The sequence below is a fragment of the Poecilia formosa genome, unplaced genomic scaffold (assembly GCF_000485575.1).
Source record: "Poecilia formosa unplaced genomic scaffold, Poecilia_formosa-5.1.2 Scaffold3, whole genome shotgun sequence".
NCBI classification, from domain to species: Eukaryota; Metazoa; Chordata; class Actinopteri; order Cyprinodontiformes; family Poeciliidae; genus Poecilia; species Poecilia formosa.
In genome coordinates this window covers 6,263,170-6,276,293 of record NW_006799942.1, presented here as the reverse complement: position 1 = coordinate 6,276,293, position 13,124 = coordinate 6,263,170, and the positions used below count along the sequence as shown (strand labels likewise).

The 13,124-nt window shown below is 37.3% G+C and overlaps 1 protein-coding gene across 1 annotated transcript; it reads left to right on the top strand.

Moving 5' to 3' along the window:
* Window positions 1-1,450: 1,450 nt before the first annotated feature.
* Window positions 1,451-8,299, top strand: LOC103142221 (rho GTPase-activating protein 31-like). The gene is made up of 3 exons (XM_016674287.1): window positions 1,451-2,681; window positions 6,274-6,376; window positions 7,882-8,299. Exons 1-3 carry the CDS (start codon window positions 2,582-2,584, stop codon window positions 8,075-8,077), a joined length of 399 nt encoding a protein of 132 aa, XP_016529773.1. The 5' UTR covers window positions 1,451-2,581; the 3' UTR covers window positions 8,078-8,299.
* Window positions 8,300-13,124: the final 4,825 nt, after the last annotated feature.

The window sequence follows — 13,124 nt, the reverse complement described above, 5'->3', positions numbered from 1 at the left end:
GTTTTATCCAAACAGACATTTCAACACTCTTCATCGCACTGTACTGCAAACATCACACCATGTGGAGCATGTGGAGAATATCCTATTATAATTCTAGTTAAATAATTCTCCTTAAATAATTCAGGCACATTAAACAGGCACATTTGATTCTTATAAAAATGAGACTTTTTCCCACGCAGCTTTTCTGTGGATTTTTCTTTAATCACCAGGGGGCTCTTTAGCAGGAAGTTAATCATTGGAAGTCAAAATTGGAAATCAAAGAAGAAAGCGCTAATTTTCATTTGAACAAGGACATGCTAGCAGCAGGCATCACAGAAAAATGTTTTCAAACTCGTATCCCCTCATCATGGAAACCACACGAAGAAGTTCATGTGATTTAGCTTTTAAGTTGAAGGTTGTCGATCTGTCAGTGCAGGAGGGAAATAGAGCCGCTGCATGTAAACTCGGCGTGATGAATCTATGGTTCGCGTTGGAGACGAAGGGCTTCGTCCTTAATAGCAGATTTATTCAGGACCAAGCCCTCTGCTTGGAAAACCGAGAGAGGCGGAGATACCAGCGGCTTATAGCCCGGTGCTGCTTATACATGTTCGTTTCCAGCTTTTTAAAAAAAATACTTTGTGGGTGCGGCTTATAGTGAAGTGCGCTCCATAGAAAATACGGTACTAAACAAATGTGTTTTATAGTCATTTCATTGAAAAATGAAATCATTAACTTAATGAATGGTTGAATATGTTTTTATATCCAAAATATATGCAAAATCTAGAGGTATTAGTAATTTTGTGCTTAACTTTGTTGAAAAATGACCCCCATCCAAACTCAGAACTAAAAACCTATCTTGGATAAACATAAAACATTTTCAAGAAACGGGTGAAGTAATCCAGTTGCGTTCTGTTCATTGAATTGGGATTCATGACTAGAATCTTGATCTGTGTGTACCAAGCATTGGTTTACTATGACATTTACCATATTCATTTAAAAATTGCATTATGAATTTTAAAAACTGACAAAGGAATGAGCCAAAAGTTATAAGCACCAGATCACAAGGATATTTAAAACCAAGCCCCAAAACGGGGTCAGGATGGCGTACAGCAAGGAACTCAGTGTTTCTCAAAGATGAGGAAGATTGATTGGAAGAGCGAGGATCTGGTGAGTCTAATTTACAGAATGTGGAATTACTGTGTCTTAAAATAAGATTTAACAATTCTGGATTCGTATGCTTCACCTCTTCTCCAAGGTGAATCAGCTCTAACAAAATGCAAATGAAATTTTGACATTCTATCAATTTCATGGTTGATCACTGCATCTTTTTATACAGTTTTATACAGTAGGGTGAGGTGTGCAGTCACAGGCAGTTCATCTATCCTTGGTTACAAAGTCATAAAATTAAATTTACTGCCTTAGCGTTTTATTTTCTCACGTGGTGAGAGTCAGAGGGCTCCGGTCGTAAGGTATATCCTGCACTATTACATGATATTTACCAGGCTTGGCATTCCAGAGCTGGGATGTAACTGAAATAGATCTGGTGGAGACATGGAGGGCAGCTGTGGAGGAAACCATGATTAACTAACTCCCTGCATTTAAAGTCAACACGTTGCACTAATTAATTCTGTGTTTTCATTGACGCTGCAGTCTAATTTAAAAGGAAAACAATAAAATACAAGGCAGTTAGTAATGAGAACCACGTGTTGTCCATCTTGGTCCACCAACTCTCTTCCCCCCCCCCTCGTTTCCCATCTGTGCCCTTCAGGCCCTCACTTGAGTCACCTCCCACTTTCCTCTTCCTTCAGAGCCCGTCTGTTTTTGTTTTTGAGCCTGGGCTCTTTGCACAGGAAACTGTGTATACATTGGGAGCATTCAGGAAAGGCAGGGAGAAGCTTTCCCATTAGCTCCAACTATGAGGACATAACGGAGGGGAGAAAAAAAAATATATAAGAGGGGTCAGTAACTAGGAGAGAAACAGATGTCAGCTGTTCTCCTCCTCCCATAACCTCGTCTCCCTCCCTCTTACATAGTCTGGACGCTTGAAAAATCCCTGCCACATCACTGCCACGAGGCTATCCCTCAATTCAGAAAACGCAGAAAGTCTTTCTCAAAAAACAACTATAGCCATGTTCCTAATGGATGGGTGTCTCAGCTGCAGAAGAAACCAGTGAGGAGAACAGACTGGAATGAAGGAAAAGAGGAGGAGATAAAAGAGCAGAGAGAGGGAGAGCAAGAGAGAGAGACTGGGGGTGAAAAAACAACAGGAAACCAAACAATTCTAATGCTGTTTCTCTAGATCAGCTCACATAATTCAGCTGAGCACCATGAGGAACAGTCCCACCGCGTCTTTTCTCGGCTCATCTCCCGAAGAACGAGCCATGTAAAAAGAGCTGAAGTTTGAAAAGTGACGTCAGCAGCAGCCGTGCGGTCTGTCAGGGTGCGAGCGGATGCAGGCATTTGGGAGCTGTGTGCTGGGATTCCTGTGCGGCTGCCTTTTGACCTGCCGACTCATTTCTGGTTTTTGGGCTCATATGGATCAATTCTGGTGCTTTCAGGGAACTTTCTGTTTCAGTCTTCTGGACTACTAACTGGAGCCCACATGAAGAATAAAGGAAACAAGCAGAAGACCAAAAAGAAAGGAAGTGAGAATGTGTTCGGCTGTGACCTGACAGAACATCTCCAGGGCTCAGGACAAGATGGTAACGCTTGCTTTGAAATCTAACACTATTGGGCAATTAGCACTTCCTACCTAGACAGTATGTCCTTCACTGGTTGCTTTACGCAGACACATGAAGGAATACATTTTTTTTTTTTTTTTTTACCTTTTGAACTACTTTAGCTGTTTTAATCTTTTTTTTTTTTTTTTTTACAAACATGCCATTTGTGAAGAAAGACAAAACATATGTAGTTTTTATGTAAGAAACAGTTTTTGTTTAAAAGACTACAGATGTCTTTTATCAAAATACATATGTTTTCCATTTATTATGAACATTCATTCACCCATTGGCTGCATTTAATGAACCCAGGGTGGGGCTCTTAGATTCTTTTTGTGTAAATTTCCTGTTGTGTGCAGCTCCTACGACAAGTTTTATGTCAAAATTAGACCAGATATCACTATTAGTTTTGTATGGTGGAAAAGTAAAAAGACAAAAGGAGATAACACAGCAATGTGTTAAGTTTAATAGAAAAACATTTTTTTTTATATACATATAAAGATAGATTTTATTTTTGACTTCTCACAACCTTTGTGTGAAAGTTTCCATACATACGGAAAGTTAAGTGAACGGAAATCACATGAACAGACTCTTTAAAGATAAATTTAAGAAAGACCTGTTAGATGGGATCAGTGTGAGGTGGAGCATTCAGAGCAGGAAGTGAGGGAGGAGGTGTGGGTCAGAGTCTTGTGTCATGGCAGCAGCAGACATATTGTCCTTGCTGTTGGTGGGCTGTGGAAAACCTATGAGGCAAATGATCACTTTCTTTCTTTCTCTTCTGCTTTCTTTCTCTTGTTTTTTGTTTCTCCCTTTTTTTGTCACTTCCTTCTTTTTCTTTCTTTTTAACTTTAAGATTAAAAATGAAATCAAAGATTTGTTCTGCAGTAATCATAAAAGCGGTGTAAACAGAAACTTGAAGTTGTGTTTGTCCTGCAGTGTATTTCGGTTTGATCGGAGCTCATAATGCGTCATAGTTTTTAAGAGTCATCTGACCCAGACATGGATCAAACCACAATCAAGGAGATTAGAAACTAACACTATGTAAACTCTTAAAAAAAGGAGTAAATTCAATTAAAACGAACCATGAAATTTGAGCATTTTGTTTATTATCGATCTCTGCATTTTGTCAAAATACTTGCTTAACAACAAAAGTAACCTTCAATGAAATGATTATGTATATTTGTGTATCTTTGTATGGTTATACCAAATTGTCATTAATGGGACGATTTAACAACACCTGCATATGATTCAGGGTTCCGAATTGGTAAAGGTCTGAATCGACCCAGAGCCCAAATGTAACCTTGAAATAAATCTTGTAAATCTGCTGTTTAGCCATTAGCAATACAAAAACATAATTTGTAATAAGTTTTTTAAAATATTATTATTTAAACAGAAATAAAAGGAGCGTAAATAAATCTATTCTTAAAAAAACCCCTGTGATCCAAATGGTTAGCCCTTACACAATGCTGTTCTGCAGCAGGCTCTTTTCCGTCTGTTCAGGCAGGCTAACGTCATCTGTGTATTTTTTGATATGTTCATCTCTACAAGAGGCAAAGCGCAGACAGGCTGTCTGTTTGTTTATCTACATCAAGTTTTCTTGATGTAGATAAACACAAATAAAACCAGCTGACGTCCACCACGCTGCATATAACAGAATGTTTTGCTGCTGCAGATGATTGAGTCATCTCCTCTGCAAGAACAAGCATATTTATAGACAAATTAAATAGGTTGTTATTTTCATTTCCACTGCAGTTAGTTTTATTAAATTGAGTATTTTTAAATCACTATGGAAAACCTTTTTGCCTGCATAAAACCTCTTGTTATAGCTCCATTTACTGGTTTGATTTTATTACTTTAGTATTGCTTGCTATGTAAAGTGACTTAAATGCCTTAAAAGGTGCTCGTATATAAATGACAATACTGTTATTATTACTACTACTAATAGTACGTTTTGTTTCTTTGTGATTATAAAATTTGCAACTCAAACAAAACAAGTAAATACAAATGAAAAGAGGCACTTTTTTTCCTAATCAAAACAGAAAATGTGCAAAACAATTTTCGTTTAATTACATAAAAGTGTTTATTAAAGTTGTGTTTGTGTTTGTTCTGTGTGCCGAAATGTCACTTAAGTTAACAAAATAGTACTGTTGTTGTGAAATGCTTTTTTTTAAAAAAAAATTTTTTAAACTGCACTGCTCTTAAGGGATTTAAAAAGTTACACTCAAAGAGAAAGCTACAAATATAAAAATCTGTGAAAAAAGAAATGTTTGAACTGATCCCATGGACTGTTTCTTTTTTCAAGTTTAAAAGCTTCCCACAAATTATTACATGTGCTGTTGTATCTTCAGAAATACGTCCAAACTCCAACTATATTTGTTGCCAGTCTATGAGAAAAGTTCACCCCGTGTCTAAACAGAGAGGAGCTAAATGACAACCCAGGAGTCGCTCGTCTTTCAGATTCTGACCACAAGCAGGCAATTAGAAATCCAATTACTTAGGTCAGAAAGACGAGAATTTAAATATCTGTTGCTTTCTGTGGTGAGCTGTGAGAAATTAACTCTTGCCAGAAATATTCGGGCGTTCGTTTTTGTGGAAGAAGGGTTCTGCATCTTTGTTTCCAAAATATTTGAAGTTAATACCAGAAAATAAGGCACTGAGAGAGAGAAAGAATTCAAAATATGAATAATGTACCCAACTGTGCATGAGTATGAAACTCTTACTAGCCAAAATAGATTGAGTTAAATAGACTTAGCACAGAAAAGATTTCTATTTTGTGTTAAACTTGAGAAAAACAAATGAGGATTATTTTTTTAATTAAAAAAAATAAGTAGAAGCCATGTATGTAGTACTATTGCAGGACAAAAACTCAGATTTCTGATTACATGTCACACTGCATCACAAAAACACAAGACGTTAAATCATAACTCTGTGTTTTACTACTTAAAACCCTTCAGTAACGTAGGAAAAAGATGATTAATCTGTTTAAAACTGTCAAATCACATGCAACATTGCCCAATACTTGACGACAAAGCTCACTGATCTGTTTCTGCGTCACAGCAAACCTTGTGAAAACCTCGGTGAATAAAACTGAGCTGCAGTCGCTTATTAGTATCGTTATTAGTTGAAGTGAAGCTGTGGTCAGAAAAATCAGACATGTGATTTCACAGACACTTTAAAAACCACAGCCGGGCTGTTTACTGGGATGATGGGCTGTTGTTAGGAAAGCAGTGTGTAGGTCAGTGGTAACATTACAAAAGCCTATTTCTATTAGAGGAAATGTCGTAAGTAATACCAGCCACAAGGACTGGGTGTGTCAACTTTCCTCTGAAACAAACAAACCATTTTTAACTTCCTGCCTACGTCCACCTACAGTCATCGACCCTGAGGAGCAAAGGAGCAGGCGTGTAGTAAAACAAACCACATCACATGGGCTTACTCCTCTGTGCATTGTTACAGTTAAAGCGTGACTATCAGAGCTGTTTATTTTTACTGCTTTATTCCTGCTGTCTGCGTAGTGCAAAGAAATTGAGACATACTAAACGAAATCCAATCTCTTCATGCGATTTCCTTCCCACAGTTCCTCAGGTTCTCCAGAAGTGTGCGGAGTTTGTTGAGCAGTATGGGATTGTGGATGGGATCTACAGACTCTCAGGGGTCACCTCAAACATCCAGCGTCTCAGGTACTCCCGACAAGAAAAGGACGTGTGAAAAAATATTTGCCTACCTTCAGGTTTTTTTTTCTTATGTTTTAGCCTCTTTTCTGCACATAAATGTTTCTGAGTTACACTGTGTAAATAGAAAATGCAGTTTTCAAATGATGGTTCCATTTGTTGTGTAAAACAGGGTAACCAAAGCAGCTCAGTCCGATAAGAAAAAAATCCCTATTCAATTGTGAACTTGCTGGCATTTACCTCTTTTTAATTTGGATGTTAAGTGTAATTTTACTTGCCAGTCCCAGACCTGATTACTGCCATACCTGTAGGCTAAAGACATGCTTTAAAGAGGACCTATCTGACAACATGGAGTGAGCAAAATAAGCTCAAAAAGCAACAACTAATGCCTTAATCAGAGCCTAATAGCTAGAAATTCAAGAAAATATGAGAAACAAAGTCACTGACACTTAAAAGTATTGACAAGATTACCATTTCAAAGGTTATGGGACTTTATCAACTCAGAGTGAGAACCGTAACTCTCAAACAGAGAAAACATGAAACAGTTGGAAAATTTTCCAGACTACCAAAATTACGATAAGATCTCATCAAAGACCCTGAGGAGTCTTAGGGTCAGTGTTCACAATTAAACAATAAGAAGGAGGCTGGAAGTAAAGTACATCTATAGAGCAGTCCCACGGTCAAGCACCGACTCAGATTAGCCTCCCAAAAGTGTCTTGATAATCCCCAAGACTTTTGAGAAAAAAATAGTCTTTGGACATTTTTTTTTACAGATGTACATCCTTTTATAACTGGTGCAAAATTACCAAAGCATTTCCGTTTCCGACAGTCAAAGATGGAGATGTCAGTGTGATGGTCTGGGGCCATTTTGCTGCTTCAGGACCTTGACAGCTTACTGTAGTCGACGAAATCAAGAATAGAAGTAATCCTCAAGTAGAGTCTGTCCATCACCTCAAGTAGCTTCGATTATGCAGCCGGAAAGAGGTCCAAAGCACTGCAGCAACTTTAACAAGTAGAGGTTTTGAAGAGATAAAGACAAAGTCCATATTTAAGTCCAAAATTCCTCCACATGGATGTAAAAGATATGTTGCTAGTTAACATAAATGCTTGATGACAATTGTTGCTGCCAGTGGTGGAACAACTAGTTATTACAATTTACCGCAACAAATAAAATCATCATGAGTTTATAGTTTTCTGATGATAAAGTTGTTTGATGACCAGAAGCCTTTAAGTCATTCATAAAAATCCAATGCTTAAGAGGGCAAATGCATATTTTTTTTTGCAGCATTGTTAGTCATAAAACAACAAAAGGCAGATCAAATATGAGCAAATCTTTCAATGGCATCCTTGAAATAAATGAGATTCTCTAATTCAGTGTTTTCCTGTTTTCCAACAACATCAGCCAGACGGATGCATCTCAGTGTGACGAGCCTCAGAGGGCAGCAGAAGTGAGCTGGGGTGCTGAACAGTCCCGTCATTCAGCTAACTCGGTGTGTGTGGATGTTTTTGTGCAGGCAGGAATTCTGCTCCGAGGCGTGCCCTGACCTTACCAAGGAAGTATACCTCCAGGACATCCACTGTGTGGGATCCTTATGTAAGCTCTACTTCAGGGAGCTGCCCAATCCTCTGCTCACATATGAGCTCTACAGCAAATTCACTGTGAGTACGTTTAGTGTCATCTGGAGAATGAAAAAAATCCTGTATGAATGAGACGGTATGGCTGTGGATTACGCTAATGTTCATCTTGCATTGTTTTTGTAAAGAAACAGATGTTCATGTACATCAGGTAATGATTTTTTTCAAATATAGTTGCTAGCTAAAATAAAAAAAAAATATATATTTATGTCATTGGACTTCCATAATGGAGGAAAAGACTGTAAGCAGAACAACCCAAATCTGGCCTATGGGAAAATAAAATTTAAGTTTTTGCCGTCATGAAACATACTTCTTCTTGCTTTTGTTTTATACGTAGCTTCATATATCAGCCAGAACATATCGTTCCCATCATGAAACATGGTTTTGACTTCGCTGGGATTCTGATCAGAGTTCAGAGATTTTTGCAAGATGTTTAGTCCAGGGGTGGGCAATCCTGGTCCTTGAGGGCCGGTGTCCTGCAACTCTTAGATGTCTCCCTGGTCCAACACACCTGGATCCAGTAGCTGAATCACCTCCTAAGTGCAGTCAGGTACCCCAGAGTCCTGCTAATGACCTCATTATTTGACTCAGGTGTGTTGAAGCAGAGATGCACCTAAAAGTTGCAGGAGACCGACCCTCAAGGCCTGGAGTTGCCCACCTCTGGTTAAGTCAGTGTCTTTGATTTTGTATTTAGAAGGGCTTCACTTTGAGGGACAGCATGCTATTCTCCAATACCAAAAAATCTTTCCATTTCAGTTCCATTAAATACAAATCGAAACAATAAAATGTGACCAGATCCCAAAATGTACCCAAACTTGAACCGATAACCAGCAAAGACGAAGTGTCGGTTGTATAATTTCTNTAAAATTGATTTAATAATTTAAAACATTTTTGTGACAAAAAAGGAAAAATGATCGCAAAGTGACTTTATTTGCACCATTCACATTCCAGGTGACACAGGCTTGAATTATCGCATAGCAACAGAGAGACATGTACATAGCTGTATTTGTGACAGAGATTTTCTGACAGTACTAATATATTTGTCAGTGTCTCCAGCATATATTGGAAGCATTCTTGTTATAAATGTGCATTTATCAGGGGTAACATTGAATTAATTTTCAAATTGTGCTCCTGATGTATCATCAGATATTTATAGGTTGAAATATCCCTCGTTACAAAACTAACTTTCTCAATTATAGCAGTTTACTAGAGATAGAGACAGGCGTGTTTTGAGCTTGTTGAAGACAGTGTAAAAGACGCAGTTTCACCAGCAGGGGGCAGTGTATGAGTGTTATCATGATGTAGGCCTTTTATTACTATATTAAAAGAGATTATTTTTGCTACTAAGCATTTTCACAATATATCAAAGTCCTCAGAATAAGAAATAGGTGTTTTTTTAATGATAATTCATAACACTAGCATTTGGATAAATACTGTTGATCTGATATTTTTTCAATATGGATGAAAATAATTTCATTATGTCGTTCTTTAGCTGATAACTGTACAAGCCAGGATGAAGCACTGAAAAAACTTTATTTTACTTAACTGTCTTTAAGTCTTTAGGTCAGAATTTGATGTGAACAACATGGTGTGTTGTGTGTCATAAAATAAGGAATGCAAAAGATTGGCTTCGTCACATTTTACAAAAATGTTGAAAATTATTTATTCATTCCTCAGTGGTGTTAAAATTAACATTCAATAGGCTTTGTATGGGCTACATTTCCTTACATGCGGCTGACTTTGAGGCTCGTACCTTCATGAAATGGAGGTAAATATTTCTGATGCACCAATATTGAAAGAAAGGATGAAGTTCTTAACACTACATCTATTTATTAAGAAGTTTTTAGTTCTTCTATCATGCACCATCAAAAGCAAAGATGTATGAAATTAAGCTATCATGCTAATCAGTTGTGTTCCTCAAGCACAAAAACACAATCCAGGTGTGTCATACTGAAGGCTTGGAACATTGTTATTCGTTTTCTGTAACCTTCAGCAATGACACTAAAATGACTCTTCTTTAATTATTCCATTAGAATTTAAAAAGTGGCCATGAGCGGCACAATGTGCCCATCAAAAATAAATGCACTATTATCATTTGAAGAGGAAATTAACATCCATCCGTGCTTCTGACTGCATGGGTCTAAAACTAAATCTGCTGGTTTGTTTTGGCACCTGCTGATCCGTGCAAATTTATTTTACCACCTCTGAGTTAAATAATGCATTGTCTAGTTTGTAGTGCAAAATGATGGCCACAGAATATCATGTCTTTGTGAAATGTACTTAAAAATACATCGGTGACATTGTTGTAATGAAATGCAAATCCCCCTGTATTTTGCATTAAAACAAATACCTGCATAAGTTGATCTGCAAATTCATTTGTGGTTACTAAAGTATGCTTTTAGACTTTAATAAGGCTTTGCAGCTGCCAGCTGGCACATTGACAGGAAGCATGGCCTGAACAAAAGAGCTTAGGTGAAAAGTTGGAGAGTACTACATGTGGCAAAAGGAGTTATCTATTCATCTGTCTGAAGTTCAAGCAGATTGAAACTAAATAAACAGGTATATAAAAGAAACATAGGTAGATAGATAGTACTCACCCCCTTTAATGTTTTACTCTTTCATTGCTATTATAAATGAGTTTGGATCTCTTTTTTTGTTCCTCTTTTAGCTCAGATCTATCCACACAGACTTGCTGCAAAAGTTAGTATTTATGCATTTTTATTTTAGACAGTTTTTTCCAAGTACTTATCTTTGTAAATTATAATAATTTTCTACTTATATCTAAAAAAAAAACATGACAATTGGGATTTTAATATTACATTATACCAATAAAAAATGTAATTCAGAAACAGCTCAGAGAAAAGGCTGTCTAATACCTGTTTAAAGGTTATTTTTTAGTGTTTTTCATTTTTAGAACGTGCATAATCAAATGATTTATTGAGTCGTACATGCACAGTAATTATTCATTTATGTCTTGATTTTTTTTCTTCCCTTCGCATCATTTCCTCACTAAGCTGAGCACCAGATGAGTTACACATATAAAAGTCAAAGCATTACACGTCAGACATGTACTCAAACACTAAAAATAAAGACACAAGTGAACCCTATTATTCACTTACAATACCATGTCTTCTTTTTTTCCTTTTTTTTAATTTACCAGCCCAAAGAAAGGGTGGGATATTGAGGCTTTGTATGAGCAGGATGATGTCATGTCCTTTTCCTATGGTGTAGAAAGAAACCTTTGTTTTGCAGAGGGTAGGCCTGGTCATTGCTCAAACATGTGACATTCACAAAACACTTTTAGCACCAAAACAATTTCTTTCACAAACCAGACCTCTCCATTACTACACTTTAAAAGCATGTCCATATTCCCTGTTATGTATTCAGCAACGTGTTTATTATAAAATGTACAAAGTACATCATGTTAAATAACCTTATTGTATTTTTTTTTCTTTCTACTATGTCAACTTCTATGCTGTCTGAAGTTTCTTTGAGGTGCACATCGCCCAAACTGCTTTCTTGTTTGCTTGTCTTGGACATTGGGGAGCAGAATAGATAATATAGAGGATATTAAACAGAGCAGTGATAACTCTGGCGCGTTGCCATTAATCGCTGGCGTTCCTTTTAAAGCTAAAATGTTATATTTCCCACAGCTGCTGGGAAGGGTCAAAAGGTAGGTAAAAGTAAACCAGATATAGGACTTGGACAGAACATGTGGCTGAAATCCCCTTTTTCCAAGTAATGTTGATGTTGCTTCATGCCTACTGTATTTCCAAAGTGCTAAAATAGGAGGAAACTGGACTTTTATTTTGGTTTTAGGTTGCTTGACAGGCTTCTGTTCTGATCATAAGTTGATAGTTCTAGGTTTCTAAGTATTTATGATGTCCATCCCACCTCCATCACATTAATCTGGGGAGGTGAGTCAGCTGTGAATCGACTCACCTCCACAGATCAGGTGTTTCAGATCAAATTCCAGTCGTCCTCCTGAATAAAAAGATTCACCTAAAAGTTTGCAGGACACCGACCATCAAAGGCTGGACTTCAAAACTGCTGGACCCTTCTTCTCTTTGTCATGCTGTTTTTTTATTTTCTATTTTTGTACTTTTTTCACTCCTCTTCCAAAAACAGATCTTCTTTCGCTAAAATGAGCATGTTAGTGTTCTCAAGAGGTTGTCCCTTGTTCTAGAAATGTAGACAAATAACTGACCTGTCCTGAGAGGTTGGCTGCTCTGTTCTGTGTTGTGTATGTTTTCTGTTTTATCCAAACAGACATTTCAACACTCTTCATCGCACTGTACTGCAAACATCACACCATGTGGAGCATGTGGAGAATATCCTATTATAATTCTAGTTAAATAATTCTCCTTAAATAATTCAGGCACATTAAACAGGCACATTTGATTCTTATAAAAATGAGACTTTTTCCCACGCAGCTTTTCTGTGGATTTTTCTTTAATCACCAGGGGGCTCTTTAGCAGGAAGTTAATCATTGGAAGTCAAAATTGGAAATCAAAGAAGAAAGCGCTAATTTTCATTTGAACAAGGACATGCTAGCAGCAGGCATCACAGAAAAATGTTTTCAAACTCGTATCCCCTCATCATGGAAACCACACGAAGAAGTTCATGTGATTTAGCTTTTAAGTTGAAGGTTGTCGATCTGTCAGTGCAGGAGGGAAATAGAGCCGCTGCATGTAAACTCGGCGTGATGAATCTATGGTTCGCGTTGGAGACGAAGGGCTTCGTCCTTAATAGCAGATTTATTCAGGACCAAGCCCTCTGCTTGGAAAACCGAGAGAGGCGGAGATACCAGCGGCTTATAGCCCGGTGCTGCTTATACATGTTCGTTTCCAGCTTTTTAAAAAAAATACTTTGTGGGTGCGGCTTATAGTGAAGTGCGCTCCATAGAAAATACGGTACTAAACAAATGTGTTTTATAGTCATTTCATTGAAAAATGAAATCATTAACTTAATGAATGGTTGAATATGTTTTTATATCCAAAATATATGCAAAATCTAGAGGTATTAGTAATTTTGTGCTTAACTTTGTTGAAAAATGACCCCCATCCAAACTCAGAACTAAAAACCTATCTTGGATAAACATAAAACATTTTCAAGAAACGGG

Bases quoted from the DNA above. Each gene is read 5' to 3' on its own strand.
- LOC103142221 (XM_016674287.1), top strand. From the start codon at position 2,582: ATGAAGAATAAAGGAAACAAGCAGAAGACCAAAAAGAAAGGAAGTGAG. The intron at 2,682-6,273 runs GTAACGCTTGCT...TCCTTCCCACAG, and splicing joins CCAGGGCTCAGGACAAGATG to TTCCTCAGGTTCTCCAGAAG. The intron at 6,377-7,881 runs GTACTCCCGACA...GTTTTTGTGCAG, and splicing joins TCAAACATCCAGCGTCTCAG to GCAGGAATTCTGCTCCGAGG.